At 44.7% G+C, this 24,630-nt stretch overlaps 1 protein-coding gene across 1 annotated transcript; it reads right to left on the bottom strand.

Moving 5' to 3' along the window:
- Positions 1 to 6: 6 nt before the first annotated feature.
- On the bottom strand, positions 7 to 24,265 carry LOC138204305 (SH2/SH3 adapter protein Nck1-like). The gene is given in 5 exon segments (XM_069159448.1): positions 7 to 579; positions 713 to 1,006; positions 1,008 to 1,480; positions 12,177 to 12,417; positions 23,960 to 24,265. Coding segments are annotated over 4 exon segments (1,194 nt in total). The 5' UTR covers positions 12,403 to 12,417; positions 23,960 to 24,265; the 3' UTR covers positions 7 to 378.
- Between the last annotated feature and the right edge of the window lie 365 nt (positions 24,266 to 24,630).

Genomic DNA, 24,630 nt, shown 5'->3' with positions numbered 1-24,630 from the left:
ATCAAGGTGGAAATACATGGCATTGCCTATGACCTAACACATCTGGATAATTTAAAATAGGCGACCAAGAGGTCTGTAGTCAACTCTCAGGAGTCCATAGTCTTTTTGTCTCCACCATCAACGTCTCTGCTTTTTCCATACCTCCCTCTTGGAATGCTCACAAATCGGCCATTTAAGTTCTGATGATGTGTTAAGTCTTCAGGCTTGGAGCTGAAATGTTAGTGTGTGTTCTGGTGTAAAGGCATTTGTATGTGTATTATATATGGATGCCATTAAGGATGTGTAAGTGTGTGTGCGCGCGTGTGTGTGTGTGTGTGTGTGTGTGTGTGTGTGTGTGTGTGTGTGTGAGTGTGTGAGTGTGCGTGAGAGCGAGACGGATCAGGAGGCAGCCAGGGCCTTGACCAGGTACAGTTTGTCTCCCTGCTCGCTGGTGAAGATGGGGGCCTTTTTATAGTGTTCAACAAGCTCCTCCATAGAGTTGAACTTGCGCTGTCCAATGCAGTAAAGGTTTTCCTTCAGCTGCACTTTGAAATGCTTGTTCTTGCTCTGCGCCTTCAGGGAGATCGAAAAGTCGTTTGGCTGGAAAGGAAGAGGAAAATCTGGTTAGTAAAACGTATTTCAGGGCAACGACAACGAATAGAGTAAAAAAAAACTAAAAAAAAACAAACAAAAAACAAAATCGCTGGCGGCTGGGAGGAGCGGGGCGACCGACCGACGACTCGCTGTCTCGGATGAGGAAGTCTCCCTCCGTGCCTCTCTGATTGAGGGCCACCTCGGCCTGGTGGCGCGTCACCTTCCCGTAGTACCACTCCTTTCCCGCGAAGCGCCCGCTGCCCGAAGGCGAGATGTAGTCGCAGTCGGGCGTGGGCGGCCCGGTGGGCCCCGCCGTGGGTTTATGGGAGGCGGAGTCCAGCACGGTGACGTAGTTCTTGGGCACCAAGCCCAGCTGTCCGTCCGCTTTGCGGCACTTCCACCACTCGGGGTCGTTCTCGGGCTTCTCCACGACCCTCCATCACCTCGCCCTTCTCAAAGTTTAGTTCCTCGGCGTTCTCGGAGTTGAACGGGTAGAGCGCCTGGACCGTGTGCAGCACGCGGTTCCCGTTGGCGGTGCTGTTCACCACGGCGGCCAGCTTCTCCGTTAGCGATCCGGCCGGGTCGCCGAGCCCGCCCGTGCCGCCGCCGCCGCCGCCTCCCCCCGCCGTCCCGTCCATGTCCTCCGTCACGTAGTTGGACGGGAACCAGCCGGACCGCCCGCTGTAGCTGCCGCGCCACCAGCCGTCGCTGCACTTCTCCATCACCACCACCCGCGTGCCCTTCACCAGAGACAGCTCGTCCTCGCGCTCTGCCGTGTAGCTGAACTTGACCAGGGCGGGCAGGTTGAGGTCGTACAGCCGCTCACCGTTATCTGCATACATATCAGTGTCAGCGTTGGAGGCCGTGTCTCTCATCCCGCCCTTTCTGCTCTTCACCTTCCCAATTCCTAGAAAGAAAGAAAGAAAGAAAGAAAGAAAGAAAGAAAGAAAGAAAGAAAGAAAGAAAAAAAAAAAAAATAATCATCAACGAAAGGTGTCAAGGGTTTGCAGAGAGGAGATGATGATGATGATGATGATGATGATCATCGTCGTCGTCGTCTACGTTAAAACCACGTCCAGTGAATTAGATCATAAACTGACATCCTGAAGCAGCAGGAACAAAGACATTTATTTTTGTGTAAATTCAAACTTTAAAGTTATCATTTTATTAACACACACGCACACGCACACACACACACACACACACACACACACACCTCTGAAAGTTTAAGGGAGGAAAGAAAAATACCAGACAAATACCAGGCACCAATAATAAGCATTATGGGCTGTGCTGAAATACAGGGAGCGGGGGAGGGGGATGGAGGAGGGGAGGGGGGGGGGGGGGGGGCGGGGGTAAGCAGGGCTAAATATCATTCCTTTGCCACATTACAGTGTCCTAACCCCCACACACACACTCCAAATACATTCTTGGGGATTAGTCCTAGGTGCTGAGGAAACAAAAAAAAAAAAAAAAAAAGCAACGCTGGCACGGTGGAAAAAAAAAAAAAAAAAAGTCTGAGTGGGATGAAAACTTGTTTTGACGTGGGACTATAAATCACGTGGAAACTAAAGAAGAGAGTAAAGCAGTTTCCCTATGTGCTGCTACCCAACGTTAACGCCGGTCACAAGCGACACTCGCGTTCCAGCTCCGCAGGCCAAAAGGTTCAGTCACATTTGATTGCTGCTAATCACGCCGCACTAATCGCCTCAGCCGCCGCGACACCTGCAGCTCTGCTCGCACCGCGGCCCGATAACAGAACGCCATCGGATTTCTGGCCAACACCCCGCCGAGCGCTCGTGTCCTCCCCGCGAGCCCTGCAAACCCTCCGCTCCCCGTTCCCGCCCGAGCTGACGCCGTTCGACTTCGGCGTGAAGGGCGGACGATTGAGGGCGTGTTTATCGGAAGACTTTCTGAACCGAGGGCTTTCAGAAAACCGGCCTTTTTTTTTTACCGAGCGATGCCAGAGACCTCCGTGAGAGGAGCTTGGCCGAAGAGCGTGTTTTACTAAAACGTCCGGGCGACCTGTTTGGCATCGTCGGTGAACGGCCGGGGGGAGGGGGGGGGGGGGAGGGGGGGACGGCAGAAAGGATTACGGTGCCCGTGAGCTTTCGCCGCGATCACGACCGCTTCCTCTTACGTCGCAAGAGGCCGGAAAGCGGCTCCGACGCTCGGTCCGACCTGTCTAGTCCACACCTCGCTTTTCTTTCTTCTGCGGAAAAGCAATACTTTAAACCGGGCGAAGCTCGCGTGACCATCACCGTCATCACCGCGAGCCTACGGGCCTTACCGATGACGGAAGGCAAACGAGACCGGAGCTAACAACAACAACAAAAAAAAAAGACCGACACCGGACACGGTGAGCCGACCCCCCCATTTCCGATTACGTCGGCGAAGGCCGTCGCTTGCAACGGTCAGGAGACAGTGGGGCGAAATTATACAGCGAGGCAGGGTGCGGTCTCCAGGGTTCGAGTGCGCGGCGTGACTAATGTGTCCCGACGCCGCACACGAACGTGCTCCGCACGCAGATTAAATTGTTGCCGAGGTGCGTCTCCCGACTCGAGGAGGGCAGACAGATTTCACGGTGGAGCCGAGAGTCCGACGTCAAATTGCTTCCAGGTAGACTCTGTTATTAGTCCCGCCGCTGTCCATAACTACAGACTCCAGACGGGGTGTTAAGAGCTGACGTCTGCCGGCGGAGGTCGGGGGTAGGGCGCAGACGCTACTCGTGCGTCAAAGGAAGAAGACCAAAAAAAAAAAAAAAAAAAAAAAAAAAGACCAGAGCAAGACAACGGATATCGAAAGAAAAATAAACATTTGACCTAAATTGCTACAACGCCTCGAGGTGATTCACATATTTTGTCCCCGTACCAACGGCAACAACCACACCACCACTCTTCTCTGGAGTTTAAAATCGTACAAACATGAAGGGGTGGGGTGGGGTGGGGGTGGGGGGGGACATCTAAATCCACAAGAGTTCAAATACGTTCATTTTGAGGGAAGATAAAAAGCGATCGCGCAGGTGCGAGCCCCGGGACGTGTCGTCGCGCCGTTGGAAATGGCCCAGTTAGCTCCAAAACAAAAAGGTCAGGGGTCAACTCCGTGTCAACAAATTGTCTGTACGCTCCAGCTGAGACCAGAGACTTTATAATTGTATCTCTCTGGCCAGGTAACACAACCCTTTATCAGCAGGTCCCCGTCGGCGGGGGGGGGGGGGGGGGGGGGGGGGGGGGGGGGGTGTTTATTCGTCCGCTTCCTGCTGCGGAACACTTTGCATCGAACCATTTGACTAGATGCTCAATCTGCGCCCAGCTAACAAGGGGAAGTTGGGATTTGCCTGCGCAGCTTCGGGTGGCTGACACTCGGGAGAAGATAAGAGGTTGTGATTGAGGGCACCTGCTTGTCGTGCTGTTGCAGGTTGATATGCAAGAATTCATTTATGTGGCTGTGCAAAGAAGAAGAGCTGCGAGTCTGAGCTTCCTTTTACGGTTCAGCAGAGGCTCTTATCTTCCCCCACCGCGCAACGGGCACGGGCACACACACACACACACACGCACACACACACACACACACACACGACTTCGGCGAGCACTTCCTGGATATTTCAGCCGGGTTCGTGCGTTCAGTCAACCTCTGGACACAACGATCCTCGGATCTTTAAATCTACTGGTCAGGTATGTCCAGTGGCGCAACGACACTCAAAACAAGTCTGACGAGGTAACGCAAAGACAAAGTGTGGACGCAGATTTTCAAACCTGCAGGCATTCCACGTAGTCGTGACATTTAAGAGAGAATTTGAGAGCGAAATCTGAATTTGGAGCAATTTTATGTTGCAAAGTTATGTTGGCACATAAAATGCAGGCCGGTGACGGGGCAGTCTGAGGTCAAACACTTCTAACGGGATCCTTCAGTGCCGTAAAAAGAGACGTCACTGGATTTTTAAGGACTGAACCAGGGAACATTTCATTATCTCAACAGCAGCCTGCAGTGCTTTACAGACACCTTTACCACCGCATACCGTGAGAGGAACAGGAGAATTATTCAGCTGCAGATAGATAGTCATAACTAATAGAATATGCTAAGTTTGAGCCCGAAAGTATTAGGACAAAAAAAAAAAAACAACACTGATAATGACAAATTTTTTTTTGACAAACAACAAATTCATATTTTTTGGGGGATTTGGATCCAAGAGCATCAATTTGAAAAGGGAGCACACTAAGAATAAACACCCAACACGCACCTAACCCCTCCGCCCGCTCCCCCAACCCCGTGAAGAGCACAGACTTCCTCTCCACCTGAAAAGTTAACCGTAAATTCTGCCAGCTATCAAGACACGCGATGTGGTATTTTCAGTTTCCACTGAAACGCCGCTGGTCTCCGTGAGAGGCTCAGAACAGAAATTCGCAAGTACTGCGCGCCGCAAATGTTTCTCCCTTCTGACGTCACGTGCTTTTTCCTGTGCATTTCCTGAGGAAAGGATGCTGAGGAAGGAAATCATATTGCATCTGACGGCGGTAAATCACCGTGAACAATGACGAGGACCGCGGCGCGCGAATGTAAACCCGCCTCCCCCCGCCCCCCCGAAAGATTCACTTTTTGTCCACAGATGAGGCGCCTCGGCGGGAGCAGAAGAAAGTGGCGGGGAGTTTGTTGCGCTGCCAGTGACAAGACGGGAACTAGTTTTTGTTTTTTAACTCTGGCCGCCCTACGCAGGCTGGCTGTCCATTGTCTGCCAGGGCCCTCTCGACCCTTTGGCTTCCCTCCATTCCAGGGCTCTTCCTCTGTGGACGACAACACCCCGCGTCAGGCTGTCTGACGGTGCCTTCACATCCCCCGGCTTGGACACGGCCACACATTTGACAGGAGCTTAAATGCGCTCGTTGTCAGTTAAGCGCAAAAGAGCCCGACCACTGATCGGTTTTCCCCCAGAAAAAACAACAAAAACAACAACAACAAAAAAAAAAATCCAAATTCTAGTTAGGTTATTATATAGCAATACTGATGTCATCTGGACAGAAGAGTCTCAGAAAGTGCTCTATATGTTGACAGCAAGTCAAGCTCGCGTCATCAGGCTGGAAACACAAAACAGCCGCCCTCAGCAAAGCGGTGGAGTAGGAGCCTTAAAAGTTTAAGTGTAATGACAGCAGTCACAAACAGCGGGACAAAAAAAAAAAAAAACTAAAGAAGGAACGCACACAAGAGTGAGTCGGCGTATTCTTCAGTGGGGAGCATCCCCTTTGGGCTGCCTTTAAAACTACAGCTTCAATCGGGCTGCTCACACGGTTGACTGATGGCCACGCAGGAAAACGTGCGGCGCTCTTTCAACTACAGCCGTCTGAGACATCAAAAGCGAGGCAGCCATCGATCTCTGCGATGGAGCTTAAGGAGAAGAACAGCTCCGTCTTTTCTGCAGCTCTGGTCAGTGCACTGTCACGGTCAGGAGATACGCCAAAACAACTCTGCCCGATAGCGATACCAGCAGGTTGTAATAAATCCAGCAATTATTAACTTTCTACAAACCGTCTGGTTTGTGCACATTTGCATCCCCGCAGCAACACAGTTACCACATTTCTAACCGTTAAACAGTATTTTTGGACCGTCATTTTCAAACCGTTTTTCATTTGACCTAATTTTTCTTAACCTCTTTTCTGGTGACCCACTTTTAAGTCGCATTTTTATCAAAGCACCGTTGTTGTAAAATCAATCCGCTTTGATAAACGGACGGTATTCCCCTCGTTCAATAACACAAGGTTTCCATAACTACAACACGACTGGACTATTTTGATACACCAGTAAAGCAACAGATGTCGTGACACTGACATGTGGCATAATGACATTTATTTGTGGTCAGCAGAGAGGAAGAAAGAAAAGTTTTACTGGGAGATAATATCTACACTTTGAGGCCCATTCGGAAATCTGATCACTCGAATAAATAGAAAATGTATTTTCAAAGAGTCAATAACAAAATGATACTGAACATTAAGGAAAATTGACACATTTTTTTTTTTTTTTTTCCATCTATCAAAAGAAGCCAAAGTTCTTAAATGTGTCTGAACACAAGCCAACGTGAACGTTTCGGCTCAATAAAACTGTTAAAAACGGGCAACATTTGGATTTTACAGTTGTGACGACAAATCTGACCAGATATACGACGCCAGCTTTTGGCACTTGACAGTTTTCAAACACTCTGTATGATGGACACATTCCAGTGTTCATGAAAAATGTCTTGAGGTTTAATACCCAGCCCAACGAATGACATGGATGATGAAAAAAAAAAAAAAAAAAAGACTTGTGGTAAAGTATTGCTAGACACACCACAAAGCCAATTTAGCTCTTGACAGGAAGTTATTTACTTCCAGAGACCTGCCAAAAAAAAAACCCATTCAAATCTGGAGATGAGAGTATTAGTCAATCGATTCGTCAAACATTCTCTTACTCATCTCTTATTAGTTTGATAATCCGCAAACATTTAAGTCTTTTTTTTTTCAGGTTTCAAACTTTCTGGTTTTATTATTTTACAAAAGTAAAACAACAGGGCCTCTGGGGGGAAAAAAATAAAATATATATATATATATATATTATTTGATAATAAAAGTGATCTGCAGCCATACAGACCATTAAAGTTCAATAAACAAAAGGAGCCATGCTGTAGATGTTTATGCTGTTCTCTACCAACATGTTTACAGTGCTGGCTACTCTTCACCAAGCCCAGACCTCTCTTCACTTCCTCTGAAGCCATTCTTAAAGGAAGCAGACCCAGAAAAACAAAAGAATAGCAGAAGGCTAACATCTAAGGCTTGAAGTGAGGTTGACGTCTCCGCGGCCAGCCTCTTAATTCTGATGATGTCTTTTGCTTTTGTGGACGAGGGGGCGGGGGAGTTGGAAAGGAGGGAGCGAGGGACAGAGACTGACAGAAGGTCCAACAGACAAGAATCCACACAATGATTCAACTTCCTTCTAACTTCTCACTTCCTCCCTGGCCAGCACTTCACTGAAGCTCAGAGAGAAATGTGGCTCAAATTAGAGTTTCCGCTCACTGGGGAGGCTCAGAAACAGGAAAACAGAGGGAGGGGAGAGAAAGAGAGGAGACCAACAGCTCTCCGTTTACACAAGCAAAAAAAAAAACATTTGTTAGCTCGTCTCCATGTCCCCTTCCACTCTCTGGATCCTTTAGACTGTGAGGAGACCAGTCGCTGGACACACACACACACACACACACACACACACACACACACACACACACACACACACACACACACACAGACAGACAGACAGACAGACAGACAGACAGAAACACACACACACACAGAAAACACACACAAGCGCGCAAAGTAGGGGAGATAGACAGAGGCAGGAGACACCACTCAGCAGCTACAAGGTGAGATTACAGCACGGGTGTGCGCCAGGATTTTTTTTTTTTTTTTTAAAAAAGAGTCAGTGTGGCTGTAAAGTAGCCACGACCCACGGAATGACATTCCTCTGATAACCGAGTGAGGTGCAGGAGATGGAAGACGGGGGTCCCATCAATCAGCAGAGACCCTTTCCTCCTTTTAGCACAATGACTACAGTGTTCTACATGAGCACCCCGCGTCCCCTTCAACTGTAGCTCATGACTGGTGGTAGGGTGGTGGGGCGGGGGGGGTGGTGGGGTGGGTGACCCTCCCAGAGTGAGTGAGCGAGCAAGCGAGCCCTGAGGGTAGCATAAAAGAAAACAGACATCTGCTATGTCTGGAGATATTCCTAAAAAACAGAGGTGGAGAAGGGGTCTTCAAGCATGATAATGTAATCCACTAAATTGCAGCCCACTCACTAGGACAAATACTAGAGAGAAAAAAATGGGGTAGGTTTACAGTGTGTGTGTGTGTGTGTGTGTGTGTGTGTGTGTGTGTGTGTGTGTGTGTATCTATGAGTGTGTTTAACAGAAAGAGACAGAGAAGGATTGCTGAGGCAATTACAGGCTTGGGCTCAGCAGAAGGCTTTTCAAAAGCATATCCACCCAGTCTTTGCAGCCGCTCACACAGACGCAGCCTTCAAAAAGCAGTTAAGACACCCTCACTCTGCCAGCACAACATGTTAACACAAAAATCAGTTTCCGCCTGCTCTAAATACAACACATTCATTTGGCTAACTTGAAGCTGAAAGTGACTCTTAACCAAAGTGAAAAATCAGAACGGGAAGAGAGAGAAGAAAAAAAACAAAAAAACACTAAATAAAGAGCCGCTCAAACTTGAGACAAACGATTTCTAATCTACTTGTAAAATAATAAACCAGTCACACCAACTTCAAGGAGCTACAGAAGACTAGGAAAGTTGAGAACTCACGAAAGAAATGTTTGAATAGGTTAGCCATGTCCATTTTGGGCTCGCTGCCTCTCCCTCTCTGTCTTGCCCGGCCCCTGCTCTCTCCCCACTGCAGCTGTAGAGTTATTCCATGTGAACACCCAGAGAGCTGGGCGGATTGCTGAGCAGGGCAGCCCACTCCCTGACCATGTGATCATGCTTAGCCAATGAGAGTGCAGGTTGGAGAGGCCTCCGGTCCAGCTCTGGAAGGCAGAGTACAGAGGCCTCATGGAGAGGGGAAGAAGGAGGGAGGAGGGGGTTGAAGCTCAGACTTAAGAGGGAAAGAAAAGAAATGAAAGGAGAGAGATAGACAGAAAGTGAAGGAGCTATTTCCTCAACATATAGCAGCAAATTGAGACTTGTGAGAGGGTAGGGTCTATTTAAAAAAAGAAAAAAGGCGGGGAAAACCTACGGATCTGCGGAGAGGCAGCAACCTCCGCATGAGTCAGTGGGTGCTCAGCGTCACATGACTGCAGTTGTTTGTAGAGACACACTCATAACTTTACAACAAACCCAGGAAACATGAGTCCTCGAACACAGAAACGCACACACACTTGTACAGCAAAAGGCAGCCATCTGCACAGATCATAGCCTCACACATTCTTTCAAACGATGACACCACTCCACACCCAGCCGCATGCCTGTTTCAAAAAGAGAAGAGATTTTTCCTCCCACATAACGTATGAAAAGTGTAGTTCTCTTATTGTTCTCCCACACACACACACACACACACACACACACACACACACACACGTGTACAAGAAAACCATAAGCACCATCGATCTTCCAGTTTAGGTGTCCCAAACCTACTCGCAGATCATAAAATAGGGCAAATGAAGGTGAAGTATTTCCAAGCTTTCTACGACCGTGTTAGCGTTTAACAAGGATTTATTTTTCTTTTTTTTTCCATTGACTCATATTTTACATTAGTTCATGATTCATTGGGTTTCACGCGAGACATGGCTTGTGTTCACCTGAAACATTTGATCAGTGGATGTCGTGACAGGTGGGGTTGTTGATGGGCAGGTTTGTGCCTGTGGTGTATGACAACACACACTCGCACCCACCCATGTAAATACACACTTCTCATAACGGACAAGCAAACAGGTCAAAACACTTCAGGGCAAAACAGACTGGACTTAAAACGGCAGTAAAACAATCATCTTGGGTCAACCAATAACAAAAAGGGAAATCTTTCTTGGTTAAAAGTCTAGAATGCAATGCAAAAAAACAACAACAAAAAAAAAATAAAAAAATAAATGAGCTTTATATATTTGAACAAAATATTTGTATCATCAGAGCACAGTTGTGCCCAAATGTCACCACAACAACAATGCACACACACACACAAAAAACCTACTGACACTGACAGGAAGACACAGTTCTTATGTCCAAACAGATAAGTGTTTTGCAAACACTGCAGTGTGTCATGTAGTTAAGCAATGACACACTTCTGGTAAGAAACACCCAGAACAGCCCCCGTGTTTCACTGCTTTGTGCGGTAGGAAAGATGCTTCGGGGGAGAGGGGCCTCGGGACTCCTCGCAGAAGTCCCCCTCGTCACCACATCAAATGATAAGCGAAGGACACAAAGATGCCTTTTTTTCTTCTTTTTTTTTCAGCCTCTCAAGAGCACATTGATGTGACCTTCAAGTCAAATGATCAAATAAGCGCAGTTGGTGGTTCAAGCCGTAAAGCCTCGACTTCACAAAAGTAAGATAAACGTGCAATAAACTCACTCAAAGCGCTTCGTTAATATCACAACAAAACCAACCTGTAGTCTGAATAAAACAGGTAGGCGTCAATATCGCGCAGGCCAGTTCTAGTCTGCCTTTAAGTCTCAACAGTGGCAAATGTTGGTGCGCAAACCCAATGAGACCTGGACCAAACAGTCATGGTCAAAGTAGAGCAATTAAAAAAAAAAAAAAAAAAAAAAAAAAAAAAAAAAAAGGCTCTGCCACCATGCTTTAAACTGAGATACAGATGCCCTTTGGTTGCTAACAGCTTGGAAATTACAGGATGAAAAGCCTCAGAAACTGAAGACATTTTATGATGACGCATAAGAGAAATGATCAAACGGTGAAATCACAGGCAAAGCCACCGCCGAGCTATCGGGGGCTGTGTTCCAGATTGGATGCCAGTGGTCGCCGTGTGTATATCAAATGGATCATGAATATCTGACATGGAGAAGAATTAAGCGAAGACAAATGGTAACCTTGGCTTACATACACAGCTACAGTTGGCTCGCTCCTGGCGGTACAAGGCCTTTGGCAAATAGCAGCGCCCAGAAATATTACCGTGCTGCTGACAGAGCAGACAACACCTGTGCTGTATCAAATGCAGTCATGATAAAAGGGCATGAAGAAAAAAAAATCAAACAAAATCTTCTGCTGCATTTGCTCGCGCGCAAACAAACAGAAAGTGCAGATATTTAGAGAGAGAAAAGCAGAAAGAAACGCATCGACTGTATTTAAGCTGAAACCTAAAAATATGTATTAACGACTTACCCGTATGAATGCTTTGAGGTAAAAAAAAATCAAAACCTTGCATCAGACACTCCAAGCAGGTACTAAAGGTTCAGTCGAAGTGCAAAGTGACAAGAAAGGCGCTGTCTGCATTTCAACCAATGAGACATCACTGGGACCATCTTCTTGTGGTGGCTGTCATATAATGTACCACAACAGCGTGGTCAAAAACAAACAAGAGTGAAAGCTGGCCTAGATAAAGGATGCTCTGTGGCGCTGCTTTGTTTCAGTTAACACAGACAACTGTGTGTGAAACACAAAGCATGTCAGCCAAAAAGATGCTGTGAGCGAAGCGAAGATATATAAATATTTAGAGCGTAAATATCTATGCAGCTTAGCTGAAACATTATGAGATCCGCCATAGAAATAAACAAGGTCATGGGGAGACTGTAAACTTTAACATGGTCTCTGGTCCTTGCTGATTAAACAACCACATTTTTAATCTAGGTTAGGTTAGGTAGTTACTTTATTAATCCCTGAGGGGAAATTTTTTGCATCTATGATGCATGCTGTGTGTTTTGTACTTTTATTAGCTGCTTTTAATGTGTGCTTAAAGTTGTGTGATTTACACTTTTATTGTATCGTTTTCTTTGATCATTTTAACTTTGTAAAGTATCTTTGAGTATTACGAAAAACGCTATATAAATTAAATGTATTATTGTTATTACATGTAGCTAACAACACTGAATTGTAAACTGAAGAAACCATAAATGATTGTTTTTTTTGGGGGGCTTTTTGTTTACCTAGTGTGTCTTTGAGATTCTTGACAATAGAAGCTTTCCTGGCACTGTTCTTCCTCTCCACGTAGTTAGACGGCACAAAGCCCGTTTTGTTGGTGGCATTTCGAACCCTCCACCAGGACTTGGAGTCGTCAAGGAGCCAGAGGCGCTCGTTCTTCTTGATGTCAAGCTCCTGGTCCTGCTGGGCCATGTAGTCGAACTTGGCGATGACAATCACCTCTTCCGTCATCTTGCACTGGGTTCACTAATAGAAAAAAAAAAAAAAAAAAAAAAGCAGAAACGTCAGAGTGGTCAAAAAGGAATATCCCGCTTCACAGCCAATTTCAACAAAACAAACCACAGAATGTCTTATTGTCGTTCAATGTTGCGATCAGGACTAGTGTCGTCTTGTGTATAGCAGTAGTGGCAACTTATTTGGATCCCAGTTTTCACAGAACCTCCATTAAAACAGACATGTTTTATCCAAATCTCTTTGCTGTGACGGCTCGCACTTCACGTGTCGGTGTTATTCTCCGAGTACGTCGTTTCCTCCGGGACCAATCATTAGCTAGAAACACACCAAAAGCACATTGAGAAGCTGTTTGGAAATAGAGAGCTCTACCTGTACTGCATCAAAGCTGAGAACTTCAAGGGCTCTGACACTTCTGTTGACCTAGAAAAGAACAGAATTGATGCAGGAGAATTAAACATTTTCCCTGTAAATCTTCACAGAGATTTGTCAATAACACTCATAGCGCACACTTATCGCATGCATCTTTGCCAATGCCCAAATTTTGTTAATCACAATCAAGCTGCTGCCCATATCTGTCATAAGCGTATATTCATGCCAAGATATGGACAATGTTATCCAAATATACTACGACTGAGACAGGCCAGAGGTCCTGCAGAAATGCCACCAATTATTTCCACAGTTTAGTCTCTTCGGACATAATTTCCCTCCACCAATTGTATTCTTGAAATAACAGATATAAATGACTATTCTTTTCAGTTTTGAACACCGACGACTGTTGAAGCAAAAGAACTAATCTCTCGGTATCTACATTCTTCATGAATTTAAACAGGGGATGATTTCCTCTCAGGAGCCGTCCAACGATTGTCTTTCGTGTTGTGCATTGAATGTGAACCTGGCTAGCGCGGAGGATGGCAGAGATTATTGGAACAAGGTAGCGAAGAAGAGAGGCCCTGTGCGTCAGCAGTGCGGCCACGTCAGGGAGTGAAACTCGCACTGAGCACTAATGATGGAGGACATCGTTTTAAATTTAGCCCCGGTTTATGAATATTCTTGTACGTGAAGCCTCTTTAAATATGCTTACGCGAACTGCGTTACTAACAAGCGTGCCTCTATTGTTTGCGATGCTGCATAGGTTCCCCGGGCTGTCTAAAATTATGATTTTTGGAGTACAGTGAGCCACAGTGAAAACTTTTTCAACAATGAGCACATTCACAACAAGTAGTCTTATGACCCATATAGCCACCAGCACAGTCAGGCTATGCTTTTGTTAATACTGCGGATACTTGGGTCAGCGCTGGGGGAGTGAGGCACAATTGAAGCGGCTGCTTCTTCGCTGCTCTGATGTCACAGGAGTGGATGGAGTTTCACCTTCCCACCCGCCCCCCCCCCCCACGACCGACTTCAGGGACCAGACACTGACCTCATTGATAGAGAGCTCTGGGTTTGTATTTGAAGCAGCAGCAGTGTCTCGGTTTCAGCTACAGCTGGCCTTGAGATAGGCCCAGAACCTGATCTTAAGCAAACATGAGGAGAGGCGGCCGAGCTAACTTTCAGCATGATTAACCAAGACGAGCAGAGTAAACAACAAATAAGCATAAGACGAGAGCTGCAGAAATGTTGCTTCAGTTTTTCCTGGAGGAAAAAGGAAAAATGTTGGTCAGACCCTCTCTTCAGAACAATTACAGATTTTATTTTTTTTAAATGTATTTTACAGTTACTGTAACAGGGGATGATGGGGTCACATCTCGACACAACAACAAGTTTACAGCCTGAAGCTAAGAGGTGTGACGTAAAGATCCCGTAATGCCACTGTAGTTCATATTACTCAGCTCACACTGAAATCTGAAGGGGGGGGAACCCTATAGTATGGGCTGCATTTCCCCATGTGGGGTGTTGGTGACTCTATCTACCAAAAATACAATTTAAAAAAAAAAAAAAAGGGGGTGTATATTGTGGTTTTTTCTAATCTCAAGTTGTTGCTTGCTCCATTTCCATCGTTAATTAAATTAATGAACACTGGAAGACATGTTAGGGAGTGGCACCCAAAAACAAAGAGCTGATTTACTCTCCTCGAATGCCTCTTTCACCAAGACAAAGGCAACAATCTCTCCACTCCCTGGGCTGGGCTGGATAACTGTCTGCCAAAAAGGCAGACAAGTGTGTATATGTGCTCCTTCTCCACTTACAACATCCCTCCCTTACTATCGTTTTTCCACTTCAAAACTCTTTCCCTTCCACTGCATGACTGAACCATCAGAGTATGAATATTCCTTTTCCAGCTATCTCCCCATTTCAGAAAGCCCACTGCACTTCGTTTGCCCCCCCCCCCCACCCCCCACCCCCCACACACACACATCTAGGGTGGCTGAGCACTAAGTGCACATTAACATCGCAGTGACTTACGACAGTGCAGATGAGGGGAGGATCAAAAAGTTAGGCGACAGATGCTCTGAGCTAATCGCACAGCTGCAAACTGAGCCGAGGCCAGTCGCCACTCCAAAGCACTGCACACGAGGTCAGATAGGTCAAACTGCTCAAACGGTGTCACGTTCGCGTGCACTGTGGATCTCTATCTACCCATTCTGCCAGGCAGAATTAACAGGTAAGCCCAATCCATCATCAACACGCAGCACACTATGAACTAATTTAAAGGACAGTAAAATCCCGATGCTGTGCCACCAGTTGTTTTTATGTTCACCTTTCGGACACAGAATCAAAAGGCTTGCCTTAAATCAACCAACTGCACTGCAGGTTCAAAAGATTTACTTTTTAAGACAAACTGGCGGCCACTTCATCACAAAACTTCTTCTCTGGTTTTGTGATAACAAAAACAGACCATTATTGGACCCTAGATGCAACAAGTGTGGGACTGTATTTGTATTGCAAGTTCAGAGGGATTAGAAACAACATCTCCAGAACCATCTGTAGTTTGATTACTTTAAAAGACAAGGTTTATGTTTGGATTTATGATTTTGTCCTCTCGAGTTCTCTGATTATTCAGACAGGGATGGGGAGGAGAGAGAGCAGAGCTCACCGTATGAAACGCAAGGGACTGCTGATCTGGAAATATTTTGTGGAAAAGATTGTCAAATGCGACGACGTGATGAAGCACTGCTCCCAGTCAAATGGCCTGCGACCTTTATAACGAGTAAGTAGTTGTTATTGATGTTTCGAAGAAGCCAAGAACACCGACAATAACATGGGTGCCGAGGTGTAAAGCAAAAACTGGGATCCTTATGCCTAAGCTTTGTGGTCGTCAACAAGGGCACCCAGACTGCGTAGAATGGTAAAGAGGTGGGCAAGTCTGGTGGTATGTGCGGGGTTTACCCCAGCTCAATTTAGGTACTTTCTCTTGCACCGTTCTTCCCTCACAAAAAAAAAAAAAAAAAAAAACCCCGGAGAAAACGGAAATTAAAGACTGTTCATATCTTAAAGAAGCGGAGCGTAGGATTTAGTGACATCTAGTGGTTGAAGCTGCCGATTACAACCAACTCGCCCGAGCATGTAACGGCATCTAATGGAGGGATGACATTTTGTTTTAACCGAGCAAAAACCGGAGGCAATTCAAGACAACATTTGCCGCAGCTGCTTTACGACGAGAGCTTCTCGCTCAGTGGTTCTCCGGTGGTTTTAAGCAGCCGATGGTATTCCTGCCGCTTTACTCAGCAAACGACTTCATTACAGCTCTGAATGAGTGGCTCATCATCAGATCACCGTGGTAGGTGAACACTGACCTGGGCAACTTAACAGAAGTATGTGTGATTCAGGCTACTAATAATTATGTTCCATTATCAATAAAATGTTTGATTATAATCTTGATTAAATAAGAAAATCTTTAGTGTGCAATATGTCAGGAAACTGTGAAAAATGTACGGCACGATGTACGACACCACAACAAATTCTTTTGTTTTGTACAATCAACAGCCCAAATCCTAAAAATATTCCATTTAACATTTAAAAAGATGAAACCTGAATATGTTTGGAATTTTCCCGATTTGAATGCGATCCATAGAAATAACGGCTCGAGTCCTGTGGTTGAATTTTTATTCGCGCGAGTCTGTGCTAAAAATCTTTCAATTCACAGGTACCTGCTTAATACTGAACTCTGCATGGCGACGCGACCACAGGAAAGGATAGCTTTATGGAATAAGAGAGCCTATTTGTGTCACGCATGTGTGCCATATTGTAAACTGCCAAATACCGAGCTGTTTGTCCGTGTCCATCTTATCTGGTGTCGTAGCAGCGGAAAAGAGCCAGTGACAGGTCAACCGGCGTTGCTATCAGTGATCCACTCATGTTCTCAAGAGTACCAACACTTGTCACAAATGTTTCCCCATCAGCAACATACCACTAATCCAAATTCGGCATCGTTATCGTCGCAATTATTTATTTAATAGGGAAGGAGTTCTGACAGTCCCGTGAGATTTTCAGAGAGCACCTTTATGCTTGTCAATAGAATCTGAAGACGCTTAACCACAACAACTGCATGTCAGATACAGAGGCTGGGTGCAACTTTGCGAGTTCTTAAGTTACTATGTAACTACAGTGACACGAGTTCACCACATCCTGCAGTCTACAGCTGCTGCTATAACCTCTTGTGTCTTTGCAGGGGAAAAGAAAAGAACACACACGCACACACACACACACACACACACACACACACACAAAAGGAGATCCAGTCAAAGAGCCCCCCCAGTGGCCTATGCGGTAATGTATTTCTTGGGGATGCTATATCGAAGACATGAATGAGAAAGAAAGACCTGAAGCCGAATGTGCGTCCTGCATTCATTTCCCTCAGTGTTTTGGACTTTATTTACCAGTGACATGGGAAGTTCTTTGTAAAGATGGGAGTCACAACAGCTGGATACTGTCTAAGAAAAATCCTGGTCTGTCCTCACTGTGGGAGCAGATAGTGTACCGCTGCTCGGCAGGATTGCTGAGGCACTGAGACAGCAACAGCATGAGCTCACAGAGGCAGACAGAGTAACCTAATCCCTGTGACAGCCTGCTAAAATCACAGGGCTCTGCTGCCTTCTGGAATGTGCTCTGTATGCTCACCGCTCACTCGGCCCCTCTGGCACTGCTGCACTTCCTCCAACTTACACCGAAAACTTGCAGTTTTGCCACAAGGCAGGTCTGCTTCACGAACCGACGGCACACGGGTGGCGGTGGACTGGTGAAATAAGTACTTGTGCTCTTTTTTCACATCGCACCACAGCAACTGAAACCCAGGAGGCTGCATTTCATCCCAGCTGTCCCAGATTCTCTCAAAACAAAACAGCAGCATAGCAGCAAAGGGTCATGGGAGACTTGGCAGGCCAGCTGTGAGACAGGAAGTGTGGACACAAGGGTGAACGGATGATGGGAAAGTGATGCAATCTGACAGAGTGCAGGCTCGACCCCTGTGTTGCAATGAGTTCAGATAACTTATCTTGGCATCGATGCATGTAATGCACCTCGTTAAAGGGATGAAAGATGAGGTTTAAACTTTAACGCCACACATTATTTCACACATCAGAAAACTGTATTGTTCCAGCATGACATTAAAATTGAATTAGGGGGTCCTCCAGTGTTTCGGGCTAAGCATATAGGCTTCACTCAAGACTGTGTGAAAGCAGTTGGTTATCCACCCCTCGGGATCACCCTCAGCAGTTGGAAATGGCCTAAAATAGACCGTGGCTCATGTCCTTTGAGAACTGCCAGAGATTTATCCTCATAGCAACAACCAACAGTCAAAAGTTTCAAGCTTTCTTTTACGGTAATTTCACATCAAAGGGCTCAATTTTCACTCGGTACAAATCTTTGAGATGTCTACACAAATGACACTGTTTGACAAATGTTGCTTAGCAATTTACCTGGAAAATGCTAAATCACACGTATGACCATTTGTACCGCGGAAAGATTTTAATAAACAACATAAGAGTAGCACTTATGAAGGTTATAGAGAACCAAATGTCTCCAGTACCGCAATAGCACTACATAGTTAACGTAAATCAAAGCCTATTCCTTCCTCAAACCTGTTGTATCAATCTCTTATCAAACAGACATATTCTGATATTGTCACACATCCATACAAAAAGGACATTCATTACTACATTTGACAATAAGAATATATGATCATAAAGTAGTCAAGGCAAATTAACAAACACTAACTCTAAACTGTTCTCACGTCCCCATTTAATTTGAGCAAAATATTCCGCAGCCTGGATGTTACTCTCGAGCTCGCAGAGAGATGGGGTTGGTGAACTGACTTGTTTTTTTTTTTGTTGCTGGAAGTGAGGATGAGACACTAAACAGCATGACAGCATCTTTGTCAGTGTCTCGCACTAATCCAAAAGTGCTTTTTTTGGGGTAAAAAAAAAGCTTTACGTTTTAAGTTTCTAACAGGCCCCCGGCACCCACTACGTATTATCTGCACAGAAGTACGCCTAAAATAAAAGCAGATTTTTTTGTTTTTTTTTAAGGCATAAAATAAATATATAAAGGTCTGAATAACACATTTGTAGTAAGGATGGAATGATGTAGAGGAACATATGAACTGGAATGACGCCAGCTCAATAGAAAAAGGCATGACACAAAAGATGACTTTCACAGGATCTCTCATATGGGTGCTTGATTGTCAAGATTGTCAAAATGAGGTAAATTAGTGGTCTGGACCAGCTCTGAAGAGCCTGATCAAAGCACCCCATCATAAACCACAGCGCATGAATTCACCAAAGGGCTTGAAGGAAGCCTACACTGTTGTAGAACTGGCTAAATATAGAAATAATATCACTGCTTAACCATTTGCAAGATTGAACTAATGTAAGCCGTATTCACACGTTATCTAATTACCATGAATTATTTACAGTAAATGAATATTCTTAGCAGGAGGCGATCCAGCAGGAAAAGGCTTAAATCCTATCCGTAAGGAGACACCCACGAGAACATAGCAGCTCCATGTGAGAAGGATCTATTCCCTCAGACTTCACCCCAAGCAGCAGCCTGTATCTCTTCATCCACACCCTGAGGTTGCCAGTTCTTGTTCTGGGTGGCATGTCTACCAGGTCCAATAATGATGGCCACATCCAAGCAATCTTCGATCAAAACATCAGCAACATAAACCTTCAGGTTACCTCACAACCTCTGAGAGCTCCAGGGGATTTCCTGATGACTAATCCAAGTTTACAAAGCAGAAGGATTCCTGACATCAACTGCTACAGTACCATAAAGCTGTTTGTGGTTTGGTGTGCTGTCAGGCTACTTAAAACTACTAGTTGCACTAAGGAGTCAATAAAAAAAAAAAAAAAAAAAAAAAAAAGATTGCACACATAAAATCTAAATGTGGACAAGTGATGCACTGTAGTTGTAGACCTTGTTGTTAATGCAGCCTTCCCTATTGTTGCAGTCAAAATAGCATATTATTTGTAAACCGCAAGATAATAATCCCAGACAGCCTGTGCAGAGAGATGAAATGGATACACTCGCTTCCTATTCGTCTTCCTACATCCTGGCAAATATGAGCCCCAGGGTGCTGTCGCAATAGGACTGAACCAGCTACTTGGGACAGAAGCCTGAGAGGGCCACGTGTTGGAACTTGCGTATCTTGAGAGCAGCACGCATTCCAGATTGCATGGCGATGCCACAAAAATCTGGGCTCTGCGCAAATTGACAACATCTACAAGATCTTTGATAGGAGACGGACAAGAAAGAAAACATTTTCCAGAGAAATCCCCTCACCTCTGTACTGCCGGACTCTGACGGCCTACACGCATTTCAAAAACACTGGGAAGACTGTCCCTCATGAAAATGAGTTATTTTTGACTATTATTACACTAAGAGAGTATAAAGTACGTTCTCATGGTATTTTATTTAAAGCCCCCATTTGTATGGTAACTTTGGCGAGACACTGGCAGACGACAATGCATGTCGTTAACCCCTTCAAACGATTTAACTCGGGACACAGAAATAAATGTAACTGAAGCAATACGAAAGACTAAACCCATTTTTACTGAGATGGTCAAATAATAGGGTTAGGTACTATACTTTGATGCAGAAGTATGGCCATTAAAATGCTTTAATTAGAAAGTTTCCTCATAAGAGATACATGAAAAGGAATTTGAAGGTCTGAAATTAATTTTTTTTTTTTTTTTAAAAACAGGCCGGGATCTGAAACTGACAAGCAAAGTCGTCAGATCAAAAGGCACGACAATAATATCTCTTAGGGGCCAGAAGCCACACATGAATCAACAGCCCCTTGATAATGATCACACCGCAACCAACCGTGACATCACCCATTCGTTTGTGTACTGCCATTCTGAAACCTCAGTATTTCAGGTTGGTATTTTTGGTTTGGTACATCTTGGATTTGACTTGATTTCTGAGGACACTGCGCCCACCCGCCTACAGTGGAAACCTGACCGCACCACAGGCCCGTCAATCAAACAGATACACTTTTTAAAAGGCCTAATATGTAAATAACGATGGAGATTATTTTCAGATGGATTATCAAGAAAGCCAACGAGTCGGAACGACTTTGGCGACAATTTATTGACGCTGCCTTTCATGAGAGAAGTTGAATGGGAGTCTATGGCGCCAGAGCCTTTTTGGAGCCGACCTGTAGACCCAGAAGCTACGTCCACTTTTACGTTCAGACTATGATTCAGGTTTTGAAAAAAATACACCAGCTGTCTAACTTGTAGGAGAGAACATCGTGGTGGACCGAGTTAGACCTAAAGGCCCCACCTCCTGCTGGTCCCACAAATGCTCATAAAACACGCAGGTGTGCAGACTTCACAGCTTTAGTTTATCTTCAGTGACAATGTTGCTGTGCCTGGAAAGTCTGTTTTCATTATACAAGAAAAGTACATTTCGGGTAACACGTTATGAAAATACTGCTTTTTTAGTCAGTTGAAACACAACAACTTCTGCTATAACAGCGATAATCACAGTAACACAAGTACACACATCCTCATTTTCACCAAACTCACTGAAGGAAAACCCCAAAGCCATGATGAACTAAAAGAAAAACACTAGCGAAACTGCACACTTCTTCTCTCCCACATGAGGAAGTCTAATCATTCACTACAAGTGAAAAATTACAGCAAATATATGACCGCATGTAGACTAGACTGTGAAGTTTTACAGAAGTGGGAGAGATGTCATTATACTAAAAACCCTCAACGGTGGAGAGTTTGATGATATGCATCAATATCTAGACAAAGCCTTTAAGTGCACTTGTCATTCATCTCCTGTTTGCCCTTCGTCAAGGCAAACGTCAAGAGTTGTTGTCACCACAGGTGACTTCAACTACCGTATGACTATTCAAACACGCCTATATGCATGGGCAGTCATAGGAAAACAACACAGACAGAAAACTAAATCACAAGAAAAAGAGGAAATGGAAGAGAATTGCAATAACCGAGGTTAGAGAGATGGCACAAGAGAAGAGACACAATTGCAGGAAAAATAAATCCGCCATTTCTCAACTTCATTAGAAGCCTAAAGATACGTTAGACTTGATGCCTTAGCCTGTCATTTGACAAGGGGAATTTTCAGCCACATTAGCTTTTTGGCTATCATGAGATGCACAGTTGGTATTTTCCTCTAGGCTGTGAGGACAGATTTGGCTGCTGGAGGCCACTGACAGCACACAGCCAGGCACACTGGGAAAGAGGCAAGGGCCGAACCTAACATAAAATGAGATCATCACTTCATATCCAGAAGAGATTATTCTGTCATAACATTCAAACAAGGGTGCTGTTAGAGGGTATGTGAGTCAACAGGGGCTAACAATAGGACATGGATGAAGTAAGCAGGGCCACATCACTGCAATATCAGCACGCATAGCTGAAGAGTGGGAGCTTTAAGTTCAGGGGGAGTCCTCGGTCTTGCACATAAACTTGTGAGCTGGCAGCTGACAGGTGCAAATTTTCCAAATAAATTGCCCGATAGCCATTTTCATACGTCAAATGCGAATAGAGAACGTCAGCCTTCAAGCATAAAAGATGCTAAAAAGCGTGACTTTACCATCTGTTTCTCTGTAAACCGTGGCCATCCTCCCTGTGACTCCCACGGAGCACACAGCACACCAAATGTCTCTCTTGTCACCTCCCTGAAATCTTAAGTGTGACAATAATTACAGAAACTACATTGCTCAGCAGCTGCTCGTGTTTGGCAAGACACTCATGCTACCCGCCTATATCCTCCAGATAAAAATAACCTCATATTGTCAAATCATTATCTGTGGGTTTCTGTTGACTGTTACACAGCACTACTGAAAAAAAAAAAATCTTCATAAAAAAAAAAAATAATAAAAAAAAAGGGCACACAAACATAAGCCACAAGAGCTTGCCAACAATTATACAACCGTATTCCCCATTGTGCTACAGAGGCATGACATTTAGTCTGGCTTGGGTTGTCTAAGGTAGAAACAACGTTAGGAGATAAACAGAGCGCGCAGTTATCTCAAATCTCGACCAAAAACAGAAATGGTTTAATTTTGCTGAAGTACAATTGCCTTCCAGTTGCTGGTCCTTCGAGGCAGACGTGGGTATGTAGACGATTACAGCTGAAATGATTCATCCATTTAAGTAAATTAAGTCTCAACACTTTTGATAATTGGTTTTCGACACACTCACACTCACTCACACTGTGGCACCAAATGTGAACAGAATATCTTTGTGTTTGGGACTGTTGGTCAGACCACACAAGATATTTAAAAGACATCACCTTGGACCTTGAGAAACTTAGATGGCCTTTTTAATTGGCATATTGTTGCCTGAATGATTAATCATCTGAATGTAAAAAAATAAAATAAAATAAACAAATTTAATAATGTCATTGCAATAACAAAGGGTAAAAGAAGAAGTGATGGACTGACAACAAGAACTGTTTCTGGCTACAAGCCCAAGGGGATCATAACTTAACCTCATTGTGAGGGAATGCCTCCATCGTGACCGAGCTGGGTCTAATCCGAGCACAACAAACTCAACTTCAGCTTTTGTTACATGATGTTAAAAAATAATACAAAAATAAAATAAATACGACTTTAAATGCTTTAAATTAGAAGATGCAATTCACGATTCAACGTTGTGTCGTTTTCACGCCGGTGTGTCTCCCGTTTAAAGCGTCATCTCCATTTTTTTTTTTTTTTTTTTCCAATCTCAGATGTAAACGTGTTAAAACGTGGTTCATGAAATGAAACCTAAACTTCACGTAGAGGCAGTTTTATTTCATCTTTTTTTTTTTTTAATATATATATATACATATATATATATATACATCTTACAACTTAAGCCTGACAGCGTGTCAACGACACCTAACTTGGCTAACCGGTTGAGTAAATTCCACACACACACACAAAAAAAAAGGTTTTAAAAAAATAAAATAATAATAATAATAATCTCAGCTGCGGTAACCGTTAGTTACCCAGCTGGGGGTAGCAGCGTGTTGGCAAGGCGACAGGCTGGTTTTGTCCGGGTTATTAACACACTTAGCCGTTAGCCGACGTGAGCTAACGCGCTGGTTGAATTGGAGGATAGCAGGGAGCTAAAGTCTGGGAGCTCAGTCGTACCTTTGATTCCTTGACGGCCACCTTCTTCTTCTTCTTCCTTCTTCTCTCCTTCTTCTTCTTTTTTTTTTTTTTTTTTTTTTTTTTTTTTTCGGAAATGATGTCCCGAATTCCAGCCGGCTGCCGGGTGGTGTTGTTGTTGTTGTTGTTTGTTGTTTTTGTTGTTTTTTCTCCCCACACTCCCGAGAAGCTAAATAAGCCTAGCTGGTTATAACGCTGTGCCCCGTTGGAATAGCATTTCTCTGTCAAAGCATGTCATCGCTCGGTAGCACAGCTAGGCTAACTAGCCGCAAGTGGTTCAGACCCCCTCCCTGCCTCCCCTCCCCGCCACACCACATGTCCCCGCCTACTCGAACGCGATTGGCTGCGGTGGAATTAACTCTTTGTTGATTGGGCAACGGTGCGGTCAGTCAAACGCACTGCAGCTGCTGGTGTTTTTACGTTCCTATAAGCATTCGTCAGGTTATTTCCCTTGGGAGGGAAAAGAATACAATCACGACCATAAAATAAACGTGCGAGTGAGGAGAGATAGAGAGGGGTATCTTATTATTATTATTATTATTATTATTATTGTCTGCTATTTTCATTCTCATGCATCACCCATTAATTAATGTCTGTCTGTCTTAGCATCAGTTGTCCAAAAGAAATGTTGGACTCAGCTTCTTGAACAAAAT

The sequence above is a fragment of the Embiotoca jacksoni genome, unplaced genomic scaffold (assembly GCF_022577435.1).
Source record: "Embiotoca jacksoni isolate LCO1_2020_lvr unplaced genomic scaffold, fEmbJac1.0.p SCAF_25, whole genome shotgun sequence".
Classification (NCBI taxonomy): Eukaryota; Metazoa; Chordata; class Actinopteri; family Embiotocidae; genus Embiotoca; species Embiotoca jacksoni.
Note: the sequence above shows the minus strand (reverse complement) of the source record. Positions and strands in the feature narration are given on the sequence as shown.